General features: G+C 39.3%; 3 protein-coding genes across 6 annotated transcripts; 2 read left to right on the top strand and 1 right to left on the bottom strand.

The window, feature by feature from the left end:
• Nucleotides 1-93: 93 nt before the first annotated feature.
• Nucleotides 94-13,245, bottom strand: spsb3b (splA/ryanodine receptor domain and SOCS box containing 3b). 3 transcript variants are annotated; one of them, XM_057826429.1, is made up of 9 exons: nucleotides 11,601-11,746; nucleotides 10,813-10,977; nucleotides 9,792-9,855; nucleotides 9,500-9,645; nucleotides 7,808-7,997; nucleotides 7,486-7,673; nucleotides 7,117-7,219; nucleotides 6,687-6,812; nucleotides 94-5,770 (listed from the first exon to the last, which is right to left on the bottom strand). In XM_057826429.1, exons 4-9 carry the CDS (start codon nucleotides 9,638-9,640, stop codon nucleotides 5,343-5,345), a joined length of 1,176 nt encoding a protein of 391 aa, XP_057682412.1. In that variant the 5' UTR covers nucleotides 9,641-9,645; nucleotides 9,792-9,855; nucleotides 10,813-10,977; nucleotides 11,601-11,746; the 3' UTR covers nucleotides 94-5,342. The 3 variants fall into 3 exon arrangements, with proteins under 3 accessions (XP_057682412.1, XP_057682413.1, XP_057682414.1); XM_057826430.1 differs by lacking the exons at nucleotides 10,813-10,977; nucleotides 11,601-11,746 and adding an exon at nucleotides 11,771-13,245; XM_057826431.1 differs by having other exon boundaries at nucleotides 9,792-9,824; nucleotides 10,813-11,745.
• Nucleotides 160-6,169, top strand: LOC130909677 (probable crossover junction endonuclease EME2). The gene is made up of 8 exons (XM_057826428.1): nucleotides 160-637; nucleotides 757-878; nucleotides 2,035-2,130; nucleotides 3,844-3,947; nucleotides 4,056-4,125; nucleotides 4,197-4,312; nucleotides 4,378-4,567; nucleotides 4,731-6,169. The coding sequence occupies exons 1-8, from the start codon at nucleotides 268-270 to the stop codon at nucleotides 4,884-4,886; spliced, it is 1,224 nt and encodes a 407-aa protein (XP_057682411.1). The 5' UTR covers nucleotides 160-267; the 3' UTR covers nucleotides 4,887-6,169.
• On the top strand, nucleotides 11,250-13,185 carry nubp2 (nucleotide binding protein 2 (MinD homolog, E. coli)). 2 transcript variants are annotated; one of them, XM_057826434.1, is made up of 7 exons: nucleotides 11,250-11,334; nucleotides 11,828-11,946; nucleotides 12,058-12,256; nucleotides 12,333-12,490; nucleotides 12,597-12,707; nucleotides 12,786-12,855; nucleotides 12,936-13,185. In XM_057826434.1, the coding sequence occupies exons 1-7, from the start codon at nucleotides 11,319-11,321 to the stop codon at nucleotides 13,073-13,075; spliced, it is 813 nt and encodes a 270-aa protein (XP_057682417.1). In that variant the 5' UTR covers nucleotides 11,250-11,318; the 3' UTR covers nucleotides 13,076-13,185. The 2 variants fall into 2 exon arrangements, with proteins under 2 accessions (XP_057682417.1, XP_057682415.1); XM_057826432.1 differs by lacking the exon at nucleotides 11,250-11,334 and having other exon boundaries at nucleotides 11,695-11,946.
• Nucleotides 13,246-13,290: the final 45 nt, after the last annotated feature.

Genomic DNA, 13,290 nt, shown 5'->3' with positions numbered 1-13,290 from the left:
TTTTACTTTTAGATGCCAGTGTAAACTTTTTTTCCCCATATATTTAACATCTGGTTGGTTTTTGTCCGTAATTACGTCTGCATTAAGAACGTGTTTTTTTTTTTTTTTTTTTTTTTTAATTTGACCCTTAACAAATACCGTCACACGCCTTTTGCCTACATGACCCTCAGCAGACACTGTTGGAGGCAGAATGTAAATAAGTATCATAACCGATTGGCGGGACTTACTAAACTATAACGAATTCTCGGGAAATCTTGAACAAGTAGTATGTCCACGGTGCCTACGTCTACCGTATGGGAAATATCAGATTCGGATACGGAAGTTGAAGGTATCGGCGATTTAATACTTGATGAAGGGTCCAACAATTTGGCTGCTAAAAACGTTTTAGTTCCACCACCATCGTATGATTATGAACTGCCAAGTCCACCGAAAAAACGCCGTTCCAAAGAGGAGATCGAGGCGGAAAAGGAGAAAGTCAGGTTACGGAGGGAGGCTCGAGAGAAGATCCGAGCTGTGAAGGAGCGAGAGAAGCTGGAGAAGAAGAAGGAGGTACAGAGAAGGAAAGAAGCTGCACAACATCTCAACAATCTCAAGCCTGAAAACTATCTTAAATGTTTGACTCTCTGCATAGATCCAGGTAGGTATTTGTTCCATGGAATTTTCATTTAGTGACAAGGATGGTGAGTGGGATTTGAAGAGTACAGGTAAATATACAATTTCACCCAGTTGCTCAGCTGCCACATTCTTGGTTTCCAGCTCTCCTTCAACAGAAAGGCTCTGACGTCCTGCTTGGCACAGTGTCTTCTTTTGAATGGCAGTACAGCATCCAAAAACAACCCCTTCCTAACAGCATCACATGGACCAGGGATTTACCTCAGGTACCTATTAACAGGGGTTGGACAAAGTAATGGAAACACCTAACATTTTGGCATCATAATCATTGAAGATAATTGTTAAAGAATGGCACGAGGAACATTCTAAAGAAGTTGAGCATCTCGCATGGCCGGCACAATCCCCAGACCTCAACATTATTGAGCATTTATGGTGAGTTTTAGAGATTCAATTAAAATGTTCATTTTCACCGCCTCTAAAACAGTTAGGGGGTATTCTAACTGAAGAATGGCTTAAAATTCCTTTGGAAATAATTCACAAGTTGTATGAATCAATGCCTCGGAGAATTGAGGCTGTAATTGCCGCAAAAGGCGGACCTACGCCCGGAGATGGGTAGTAACGCATTACGTTTACTCAGTTACATTTACTTGAGTAACTTCTTGAGAAAAATATACTACTTAGAGTAGTTTTATCACACAATACTTTTTACTTTTACTTGAGTAGATCTGAAGAAACACTACTCTTACTCCACTACTTTGGGCTACTCTAGAGTCGTTACATTTTCAGTCTTTGTTCTCCATATTGACTTTATTATTGCCAAAGATGCTGACGGTGGCTGTCTCAGTTTCGCCAGTAAGAGGTCGCAACAATAACCACATGACTCCATTATACCAATCAGTGGTAGCAATGTTTTTCTCCGCTAGAGGGCACTCATGCTCTTTAGACGGGGAATGTTTCTATGTTGTTCTGGTCTGAATTCGATGATTTTTGTGTATCTTTTTGGCGTCATATGGTCATGTAATAGGTTTTAATACAGTATAATAATAATAATAATAATAATGACGGTTCACAAAGATTATGTTGTGCTGAGAATAAAACATTTATTTAAAATAACACATTGTAAGCAGTTACTCACAATGTTACTCATTACCTGAGTATTCTTTTCAACGAATACTTTTTTACTTGTACTTGATTAAATTTTTGGATGTCTACTTTTACTAGAGTAATATTATTTAATGCTACTCCTACTTGAGTAAAATCTTTGGCTATACTCTAGTTTTTTTTTTTTTTTTTTTAAAGGTGTTTCCATTATTTTGTCCAACCCCTTTATATTTGCTTTAACTAAGTATGCCTCCATTAACTTTCCAGATTAATTTTTATACATCTGTCCACTGTGTTAATTGACATCTTTAATGTCTCCAGCTGTCTGATGACGTGTCAGCAACAGATGTAGAAGACCAGCTGGTGCAGGTCATTGGACCTTCTGAATTCTTAGACATGGTAATCTCTGTAAAAAAAGTAAGTTTCTATTCTCATCTTATTTTGTTTTAGGCCGGTCAGTGCTTTTCAACCTTTACTGAGCCAAGGCATATATTTTACAATGGAAAAATCCAGTAGGTTAAGTATAAAAAATACTGATGTTTACTTCTACATATTTGCGCAAATTTGCCTATCGAAGGATTTTGGAGGGCAATTAATTATATAATCAAATATCTGATAAAAAGTCACAAATTTGGTGTCAAAACTAGGGCTGTCAAACGATTAAAATTTTTTAATCGAGTTAAATACAGCTTAAAAATTAATTAATCGTAATTAATCGCAATTCAAACCATCTCTAAAATATGCCATATTTTTCTGTAAATTATTGTTGGAATGGAAAGGTAAGACAAGACGGATATATATATATATTCAACATACGGTACATAAGTACTGTATTAGTTTATTATAACAATAAATCAACAAGATGTCATTAACATTATTAAGATTCTCTTAAAGCGATCCATGGATAGAAAGACTTGTAGTTCTTAAAAGATAAATGTTAGTACAAGTTATAGAAATTTTATATTAAAACCCCTCTTAATGTTTTCGTTTTATTAAAATTTGTCAAATTTTCAATCAAAAAATAAAGTAATAGCTCGCCATTGTTGATGTCAATAATTTCACCATGCTCACTCATGGTGCTGAAAGCCATAAAATCAATTGGACCCAAGCGCCAGCAGAGGGCGCCAAACACCAAAAAACAAGTAACAAGCGGACATTACACTCTGCTGTCATTTTAATCTGTTTGAGCAGTGCATGTGCGTTAATTGTGTCAAATATTTTAACGTGATTAATTAAAAAAATTAATTACCGTCCGTTAACGAGATCATTTTGACAGCCCTTGTCAAAACGCATAATTTCTGATAGCAAATTTTCTGCTGTATATTTGACATTGACTGGAGTAAGTTTGAACCTGAATAGGACATTGAATTTTGGATTTTTCAAATTGAACATAAGTTTTAATAGTAAAAAAATGCAGTTAGACTTTTTACACTGGAAAAACCCTCGTTATACTAGTAATAGAATGTTGGATGGTTTAAAAAATAAAAATAGTGCTGCAACGATTAATCGATTAACTCGAGGATTTGATTAGGAAAAAAGATTCGAATTAAATTTTGCTGCTTCGAGTATTCGTTTAATTAAAGTGGTGTTGTAATGGTCAATTTTAAAAGTGTTTGTATTAATTTTTATTGATTTGGGTGGATACACTGCCCTCTAGTCTGCCTCATTTCACATGGTTGAATCCAGCTGCTCCATGTTAAGACCAACATAAGTTTTTGTTTGAGCTAATGTTTTTTTTATGCATTCGTTATTTAGTTTCTATGTCTATTTAGCAATTTTTTTTTGTAGGAATATGTGTGTGGACCATTTGTCAAGAGCGTTTTGTAGCATTTAAGCTAGCGGCGTTATGCTATGTAAGTTAGCCAATTGTTCTTTTGTTGTACATAGATCCTTATTTATTTTTCTATACCGTTTGAGGCTCACCTCAGGTATTTTTTTTCATGTTCCTTATCCGATTACTCGATTATTCGAACTAACTAGTTCATCGATTAATCGACTACTAAAATAATCTATAGCTGCAGCCCTAAATATAAAATATATTTGTTAGAGAGTGGGTTTTCATCGTACATGATTTTGAATTAATGAAGAACTAACAATGGTTTTGTTGAACTTTTTACGTTGCTACTACAGATGATTGACAGTGAAGAGGAGGAACCAGGTTTGGATTCTTCTCTCAATCAGGATTCTGTGAAGAAGCTCACTGTTTTAGTAACCGAGCACCAGTCACATTGCAGGTGCCACTAAAATACACATATTTGTAATTTTTATCTTTCAGTTACTTTTGTTTCCATCAAGTACGGTGTGCCAATTTGACACCTGTGTTACACGCTTCTGACTGACAGGAAACAGGCTCATGCGACAGGTGACTCAATCCAATCCAAATATGGTGGAAAGGATCTGGATGTTGAGGAGGTCAGTAGAATCAGCTCCTGTTGGTGCTCAAAACCCACAAAAACGGAATGTGTCCTTTGGTCTCCATCCAGGTTCTCGTCTACCTGCAGCTGTACAAAAACACATCTGTCGTCTTTCTTGAGGGCTGGCAAGAAGTTACAGATCACGTGTGCGCCGTCACCAAGGCCTTGTCCAAACGCCCTTTTAAGTAAGTTTGTCCAAAAGTGGGAACTATTGTAACTACAAACATTCAGCTGTCGTCTGACCTGGCAGGCTGCTCACGGAGCAACCGGAGCTGCCATTCTGCGTGGACGGCTCATGGGCTAGCGGGGCACGGGTGGAGAAGGATGGCTCTGGCCTCAAGCAGGTGTGGACCAAGCAGATCCAGCAGCTCAACAGAGTTAGTCAGGCTACCGCCTCCTGTGTGACAGCAGCCTATCCGTCACCTCAACTGCTACTGCGGGTACGTCTCAATCAGGAAGAGAGTCTTTTTACTCAAAGAACTTATTTGATTTGTAAAATTAGATGAGGTGGCAGGAAGGATGGGGGAATAGTTTAGTCATGGGTCCACTTTGATTCTGCTGAATATCCAAGTTCAGATCAATGTTTTCATTTTTGTATTTCAGGCATATGAAGCCCTGAGTTCAGAGGAGGACAAAAAGAAGCTGTTGGCCAATCTGGTGGTGAAAGGGGAAGGCAAAGACAGGCGTGTCGGACCAGAGATTTCCACCAGAGTTTACCGCTGTCTCACCACTCAGAACCCTGAACTGGTTCTGGACTAACTCAAAATGGTTGACTTGTTATTGAGGGTTCTAGACTGTTAACTAGCTGGTATCATGTGACACATGTTGTCACCAAGCTAAAAGTATACCTTGGTTATCATGTTTACACCATTTCAGGACGTAAGTAGAGTTCATGAATCATGGCTTGATTACGATTCTTTCCTGAATAATGTACGTATGGCCATGTTTTTGTCTTTTGGTTTTTATTTTGAAGGATTTTCCAAGTAAGAAAGTGAAATGTTATAAAACGTTCTTTACATAGTATCAAAAAGTATTTCCCTTTTTCCTTGCGTCTAATCATCATTCCCCCACATTTTTTGAAGTCTAATCTGTTGTCACTTACATTCATTACAGACTCATGAAGCTCTCTGCTACACATGACGTCGTCACTGTCAGATTGAGTTCAGTGTTTATCTGTGGCTGAATAGTTGCAACATACTCATGGATTCACAGGTATCATATCCAGCGACATCTTTTACTCTGATGATCTTCTGGCCCGGGGCTGTCATCGTTGTCGTCGCTGCTGCTGGGAGGCATTGGAGTGCAGAGTAGGGAGCACGACGATTCAAAACAAGCTTCTGGGACTGGGCTGGGGTAGGCACTGAGGACTGGTTCAGACGGGGGGCTGGCGCCCCCCTCTGCTGGTGTGACTGAGAACACCCAGCCGAGCCGCCGGCGCAGGAGAGAGCACAGGCCCGGAGGCAGCTCCAGGACGGACGGTACATCGGCGGAAGTGGGGAGTATTTTGCGGAGACGCGTGCAGCAGAGGTACTGCAAGGAGGTGGGCGTGTAACAGGCGCGGATCACCTTCATGCTGCTTTTGGCCGCAGTGGAGCACAACATGGGGTAGAGTTTCTTGTTCTGCAGCCTTGTGGCCGCCACACCTGTACACGGAAAAACAGGGATGTTGTTCTGTGATTGATTCTATAAATATTTGTGGCGTTTTTTGTTTGGTTTTGTTTTCAAATTGAATAAATACAAATGTATCAAAGTATCCATTTGTTTTTTCTATTACCGTATTGGCCCGAATATAAGACAGTGTTTTTTGCATTGAAATAAGACGGAAAAAGAGGGGGTCGTCTTATATTCGCGGTCTTGACATTATACCCATTCACGACGCTAGCTAGATGGCGCCAGATATCATTGGAGCGATGTTCTGTCATGACCGTTCTCAGCTACTCTCCCCATTCACGACGCTAGATGGCGCCAGATATCATTGAAGCGATGTTCTGTCATGACAGATCTCAGCTTCTCTCAAGTTTAACCAGTTTGCATTATTTTATTGCAATGTTTTTCCTTATTCAGATTTATTTTCAAGACTAGTTCGTTAGACTTCACTTTGATGGTTAATGCAGTTATTGCAATTTTGTTGTTTTATCACAACAGACTGGTTTATTAACATTTCAAAAACCAGAAGCCATTCATTTACGAATGTGATTGCACTTTAGTTTACATATTTAAATGTTCAGATATTAAGATTTGAATGAGGCAAAATAACACGCTTTTTCTCTCAAATATATTGTTATAATCATTTGTTTCGGATGTACTGTAATTTCAGTATAAAAATTAATTTGGTGTTCAAAAAGTCTTTTTTTCAAACTTGAGTCTTGAAAAAGAAGGGGTCATCTTGTAATCAGGGCCGTCTTATATTCGGGCCAATACGGTAATTAAATTATTGCAAAAAAACATTTTCACATCTATTTATTAAATTATTGCAAATAAACATTTTCACATACAGATACAGCTTTTCTCATTCATTTTACTGGACACTATTGGCAATAACAGAATTTAAGCACGTACCTACGCAGTGTCGATTCTTGTAGATAGTCAAAGTACCGTGCCACGTGTCCAAATGCAGCCCGATAATAGAGCCTTGACCAAACCGTGAGGAGAAATTAACTTTCTCACCTTTATGTTGGAAGAGACCTTTAGAGGATGTAAAAAAACACAAAACAAAAAAAACATTGCTTCACTAAAAATGCACATATTGTTTATGTCCACCCAACAAAGATGAATATGCCATGGATCTCTAGATGTTGGTAAAGCATTTTTCTTTGAGGCTGCTATAGCCTGAATAAAGTCCGCACATTACAAAAACATGCACGTCATCTTCAAAAGACATACTGTAAGTGTTCTGTTTTTGGTCGTGACCAACCGGTGAGCAGTCCAACATCTGATTACTTTTGTCGACCTGTTGCAATCATAATCACGGGAATCTCCGACCCCAAACCTGTGTAAGAGAGCCCCCAGCTGTCCTCGTCGTGACCCAAAAGGCTGCCAAAGTTATATTTGAACTTCTCCAGGTTCACCTCTGCAGTTCCAATTCCAACCATCTGGAGGAGACAGACATGGAAAAGTGTCTTTATAATTCACGATAAATACATTAAAAATAAAATTCATTTGAAGAATAATCCCTCTTAAAATATTCAGAAAATGTTATCGTATAGAACACCAAGATATAAATCCCCATGATTTGATTAGAGCCATAAAACTTTAAATCAATTTCCTGCAAAATGACCAAATAGAGAGTTAGTACAAAGTGACAATGGGCACCGTGTATATACAGAATTAGTAAATTTGCATCAAATGCTGCCCGTACCATGTCAGTTCCATAGACTGGTGAGGTCATCTTAATTTCCCAGAAGTGCTGCCCCTCGGTGAGCTCTCTGGTGCCGCGGATGGCGGCGGTACCGCAGCTGTAGTCCGAGTGGAAGCTCACCTTGCGTTCGTCGCAGCTGAGGAAGGCGCCAGACGACTTTAAGCGCTCGTCCCACACCCAGTCGAAGTCTGAAAGGGCAACCGTGCAAATTTTTCTTATTATTCATTAAGCAAATCACTTTACAGAAAAACGAGTTTTACATGAATAGATCATAAATGGTAGAAAATACAGGATGAAATTGTCAAATTATAGTTGGACTCACCATCTTCGTCTTCCCCACAGAGGCACTCGGTGCTGATACCAAAGCCCGCATTCGGGTCGTCTGCGCAGGCACACTGGCAGAAAGACTCCCCAAGCACAGGCGCCAGGCTGGAAGGGGCCGCTGCTTCCGTCAGCTCAGAGGTGGTCTGTGAGTTCGTCAGGTGATCCACCTCAACCTCCACGTCACTGATCTGCGTGATGCAAACAGCAGTACTCCAGTATCTTTCAAGTCCATATATATGATCTAGGGCTGTCCCAAACGACTAATTTTCTCCCGATTAGTCAGCCGATTATTTTTACGATTAGTCGACTAATCTAATAATTAAATTAAAAAAATTTTTTTTTTGGTTTTTGTTTACTAATTTAACAATGAAATTTTTGTTGACGCTATCAATTCACAAAAAACATATTGGAACACTTAAATTATTTATTAAAGTACAAATAAACACGTAAATAACAATAATAAATCACAAATAAACAATGAGTTCAAATACTGATAGAATTAACTAGTGTAGCATCCCGATCGAAAAGGTGGTCTCTTAAGCTGATGGTTTACAACTTTTATTCCATCCTTGATGTAATCACACTGTAAGAGCTGCGGTGCACACAAATAAAACAACACAATTAGAAGTTAGCAAAAACTTTTCATCTTTTTCCTTTTAAACCTTATTTATATATCAATGAATTGCCTTTACCTTAATTTATTACCTTATCATTGACAATCTCTCCCTTGAGTGCAATCACTGTATATACTGTATATATTTATGAACTTTTAACCTTATATAATTTTCTATACCATAAAATAAACCATAACATGAAATAAACCTTTCAGTTAGCATTAAGGACAATACTAATAGCACTTATAGGCCCATTGTCAATGAAACATTATTATTCAGTATGGCGACAGCACCCTCTGGTGTACAAAAATGAAAAGAAAAAAAAATTAACTGGGTGACGGCGCTTGAGGTGTTTATTCACGGCCGACGTGCAGCCAAACTTGGCATTGAAGAGACAGGACGGAAGAGTGTACCCTCCGTTGTTTCTTTGAAATAAGTCAATTTTTTGGACACTCTGGTGCGCTTTTTTTGGCTTTGTGCCGCTTTCCCCGCTTGCATACAGAGCATCCGACATTCTGAACTTACCACGCATATATTTTTTAACCCTTCGTTAACCGTCGACGGGATGTTGTGCTCGTCGACGGATTTACGTCATCGATGACGTCGACTATGTCGACCAGTCGGGACAGCTCTAATATGATCGCCAACAGGTTTCGTATTATCAGGCAGTTTCACTTGCATTTCAGTTGTTGAAAGCAATATTCCTGAAAAATGGCCTTTCTTATAACCTTTTATCAGTATAAAGGCAGCCCTTTCCCTAAAATCTTCAAATGGTTCTTATTGGTCATAGTAGTCATGTGTTACTCAAGTAAATATAGACCCCTTCCAAAAATACTAACGCTCTCATCCTTGCCTTTGAGGTGCAGAGCATGTCTTTCATAAAGCCTGTCCACTCAGCTTGTAAACCTACTTTCATGGTAACATGGATGGTACTAAAGAAATACTGCTATTGTGGCAGTGTTCTACTATTCGACAAGTGTTTGATAAATGACTGAAAAGAGTGTCGGTCGGAACTGTTGCTCTCCTTTCCAATGATGGCGTAAAAAAATATGTGTTACAGTGAAGGAACACTCTACCTGCGTTGTTGTCTGGCTTTCCCATTCTTCTGCTTCAGCTGATATCGACATCATCGAATCAATCATCCGCGAGTCCATCGTGTGCTGGGTTTCGCTCAAGGCCGAAGGCCGAGGCCGGCCGCTCCGTCCCCTTCTCAGCATGGACACTGCAAGTGGCATAAGACGCACAGCATGCTCATTGAGCTTAGGTTTCACAAAAATCACACGTGACGATGGTTTGCAGTCCAAATTATTTTAGTTTTTTAAATATTTTGAATTCCCATATTTCAAAGTACATGGAAAAAAGACTTACCTGTAAAATGGTTTCTTTTGGAATAGCAGCTTTCTAAAATCAAAGCTCAACTTTACAATGGGCTCTGAAATTAAATACAGCTACAGTTAATGTCATCCCAGTACTGCGCATCAGTATGCATTTCATTCCAGGTTCCGGGTTCCGAGTAGTCAGCACACACGAGGTGAACAGCTTATGTTCTAGCGTGCCTATTTTCTCCCTCTACCATATGCCACAATTGGCATGCGCGTACGTGTGTATCTGTTCGAAGTTTACAGCCAACCTTCTGCTCAGACACTGTGCCGGGATGACGGCTATAGCAAGTCTCATGCATTGGAGCACAAATTAGGTCACATACCATTTACCTTGTAGCTTCTCCAACATTCTTTTCACGCCTCCCTAACCCACAAAAGCAGTATTTAATATTATGTTATATTATATTATATGACTAATACAATAGGAAATATTTTCATTATACCAATAATTACATAAAATTACATTTATAAAGTTTAAGTACTTCATGAAACAATAAAAGAACTTCCCACGTTATAAATGGAAAAATATAATTCATAATTTAATGAAATGTAATTACAGTACAGGACAGTACTGAACAATTACAGTAGTTCTAAGAGCAACTTGGCTAGCATGTCTGAGCCCAAGTCACCAGTGGCCACAGCAGCTGGTCGCTGCTTTTCCAAGCAGGTGTACCAGATAATTGCCAGCAATTTAGATTAGTTAGTCTGGAGCCTAGTTCACTTTAAGTGGGCTTTGGCCTAAATACAGTAAATGCATGAATTGGTCCCGTGAGCATCCAGCGTTGGTATGAACAGTTTCAATAAATTACTTAGAAGAACAATACAACAACAACAAAAAAGCCACAATTCAACTGAAATTAAATCAATGCTAGTACAGAACCTAGCTGAACTATTAGCCAGTTTTACACAGTTACAGTTCATGACATTACACTACAGATGTGCAGACCCGTTATACGTTTTTCTAACCAATGTGTGTTTTATGGTATTAAAAGTCTTTTTGCTCTTACCTGACTGGAATGTTCTGGTGTTCTGCTGTGCAGCAAAGGCTCAGTTGACTGTCAGCATGCCACTATATCCGAGTGGGTGACAGGTGCACTCTACACTGTGGCCCACTTCTTCTACACTCCCACAAAGCCAGACGTAAACATGACCTGACCACGCCTCCGCCTTCACTTCATTGGATACCAAGTACGAGAGTCGGAGTTGAGAGGTTTTCGTCCTCAGTGTACAGTTACAATATAAGAATTAATGATTTTGTTAAAGTCATATTTTTTAAATCTGACTTTAAATTTACATTCCAGCATGGGATTAAAAATGAAGCATTGGTCCGTATGAGAACAGTAGTTTTAGAAATCCAATTATGTGTGTAGTACTTGGACGCAACACGCTCTGCCATTGGACACTATGAGTTGTAAGGAACATATGATTGGCTGGGACTTCAATCATGTGACCATTTGCGGAAGTGTATTCGGCATTCAGTGTGCACGGATGCTGCGTAGTTTGCCAAACAGTTATGGAACAGAATAATGGTAAGCTTTCGGTTACTTTATCGTTCAATACTTATGTATAGTTGTAATACTTTGATTAAAAAAATACGGATAAAACGTTTTTCAACGCAGTACATGGCTAGAATGAAATGATATGAAATACAACTAGCGTTGATAATTGTTCCTGAAAATTCAGCGCACTCTAATCATAAATTCGAATTATCGCGTACTAGGCTAAAACCGTGACATACACATTTAGAAAAGGCACCCAGATCAACTCTTACTAGTGTCAAGTGAGAAATACTTACTGAACCGAATCACCACGGTCCTAAAATATTTTAAAGACTTACAAAAATAAAATTTAAAAACTCGAATGAGAACGTCACTTAGCTGCCTAGCTTTTTTTCCCCCTCCCAAATGTGGGGAGTAGAATTTCAGAAAAAAATACTCTGGGACAGATCCCAGAAAATCCACTTGCTTTGTACTTTGTCACTCCAATTACTGAATCCACTGGATGCACTTCCTTTCTTCATAGAGAGCAGTAGCCTGTCCGAAGTACAGCACGTCATCTTGGTTCTGTCCGGAAAAGGAGGTGTGGGAAAGAGCACAATCACTGCAGAACTTGCTCTGGCACTGAGGCATGCTGGGAAAAAGGCTGGTGTTATTTCCTTACCCAATAAACAAGTTAAAACATATCATACAACATTTTAAATTACCTACATTTTCCCCATCCTCTATTGTATATTAAATTTCATTTTTCATCAGGTTGGCATCCTGGATGTAGACCTCTGCGGGCCAAGCATCCCGCGAATGCTGAACATGGATCGTGCAAACGTGCATCAGTGTGACTCAGGTTGGGTGCCCGTCTATGCAGACGCAGAGAAAAGCCTCGCACTCATGTCCATTGGCTTTCTACTGGACGACCCAGATGAAGCAGTTGTGTGGAGGGGGCCCAAGAAAACCGGTGGCGTAAATCTACAAGGATTCGTTCGCAGAAATCTTTTTTCACTTAATCCCATTGGCCATTTTCTTCCTTTTAGCAATGATTGGTCAGTTTGTGTCAGACGTAGCATGGGGTAAGCTGGATGTGCTGCTGGTGGATACACCCCCAGGGACATCTGATGAACATTTGGCCATATTGGAGAACCTCAAGAAGCATAAAAAAGTGGACGGGGCTGTTTTGGTCACCACACCTCAGGTACAAGAACATATTATGTATGACCTGATATTTGTTTTGTTTTGTTGCCCTTCCCATGTCTTAATATTAAGACTCTTAAATAATCGAAAATGTGGTTGTCTTGGAGGCGGTGTCCACAGGGGATGTCAGGAGAGAAGCAACTTTCTGCAAAAAAACCGGAGTGCGCATCCTCGGAATCGTAGAAAACATGAGTGGTTTCGTTTGCCCGCACTGCTCAGTGAGTGCAATTTCATCCTTTTGTCAGTCCATCCCCCATCTATTTTGACTAGTTTTTTTTTTTTTTTTTTTTTTTAAGGAATGCAGCAATATATTTTCTAAAGGTGGTGGTGAAGAGTTAGCCAAACTTATAGGGTCACCTTTCCTTGGTGAGTTTAAGGGAAAATGCATGTTGGCAATAGTCCAATTAGAATTTGAAAATTACATTTGACCATGGTCTTCCATCCAGGTTCCGTGCCCTTGGATCCTCAGTTGAGTGCCAGTGTCGAACAAGGTAAAGACTTCCTCCAGTCATTCCCAGACAGCGCCACCTTCAGCTCCATTAGCAGCATGACTAAGACTCTCCTTAGCAGCCTTCAAACCCCTTGACAGATGGGGAAGTGTAACAATCATGTACAAAGAGATCAATATGATGAAGTATTGCGTGGAGACATGTTTATGTCAGTGTTCTTAAAACTACAAATTAAATGTATTGGTTACCAAGTTGTCTTTGTATGTTTTGCATATTAGGAAAATGGAGAAACTTCAGTAGATTTGGAAATATTTGTTTAGTGCGTATTTTCCTGCGACTAAACTAGAACAAT

The sequence above is a fragment of the Corythoichthys intestinalis genome, chromosome 21, assembly GCF_030265065.1.
Source record: "Corythoichthys intestinalis isolate RoL2023-P3 chromosome 21, ASM3026506v1, whole genome shotgun sequence".
Lineage (NCBI taxonomy): Eukaryota > Metazoa > Chordata > Actinopteri > Syngnathiformes > Syngnathidae > Corythoichthys > Corythoichthys intestinalis.
This window is presented reverse-complemented; position numbering and strand designations above follow the sequence as displayed.

Bases quoted from the DNA above. Each gene is read 5' to 3' on its own strand.
- nubp2 (XM_057826432.1), top strand. From the start codon at position 11,710: ATGTGGGGAGTAGAATTTCAGAAAAAAATACTCTGGGACAGATCCCAG. The intron at 12,257-12,332 runs GTGGCGTAAATC...TCTTCCTTTTAG, and splicing joins GAGGGGGCCCAAGAAAACCG to CAATGATTGGTCAGTTTGTG. The intron at 12,491-12,596 runs GTACAAGAACAT...GTTGTCTTGGAG, and splicing joins TTTTGGTCACCACACCTCAG to GCGGTGTCCACAGGGGATGT.
- LOC130909677 (XM_057826428.1), top strand. From the start codon at position 268: ATGTCCACGGTGCCTACGTCTACCGTATGGGAAATATCAGATTCGGAT. The intron at 879-2,034 runs GTACCTATTAAC...TAATGTCTCCAG, and splicing joins GGACCAGGGATTTACCTCAG to CTGTCTGATGACGTGTCAGC. The intron at 4,313-4,377 runs GTAAGTTTGTCC...CTGACCTGGCAG, and splicing joins TTGTCCAAACGCCCTTTTAA to GCTGCTCACGGAGCAACCGG.
- spsb3b (XM_057826430.1), bottom strand. From the start codon at position 9,640: ATGCTGAGAAGGGGACGGAGCGGCCGGCCTCGGCCTTCGGCCTTGAGC. The intron at 7,674-7,807 runs GTGAGTCCAACT...TTGCCCTTTCAG, and splicing joins CTGTGGGGAAGACGAAGATG to ACTTCGACTGGGTGTGGGAC. The intron at 5,771-6,686 runs GTACGTGCTTAA...TTCCGTGTACAG, and splicing joins CAAGAATCGACACTGCGTAG to GTGTGGCGGCCACAAGGCTG.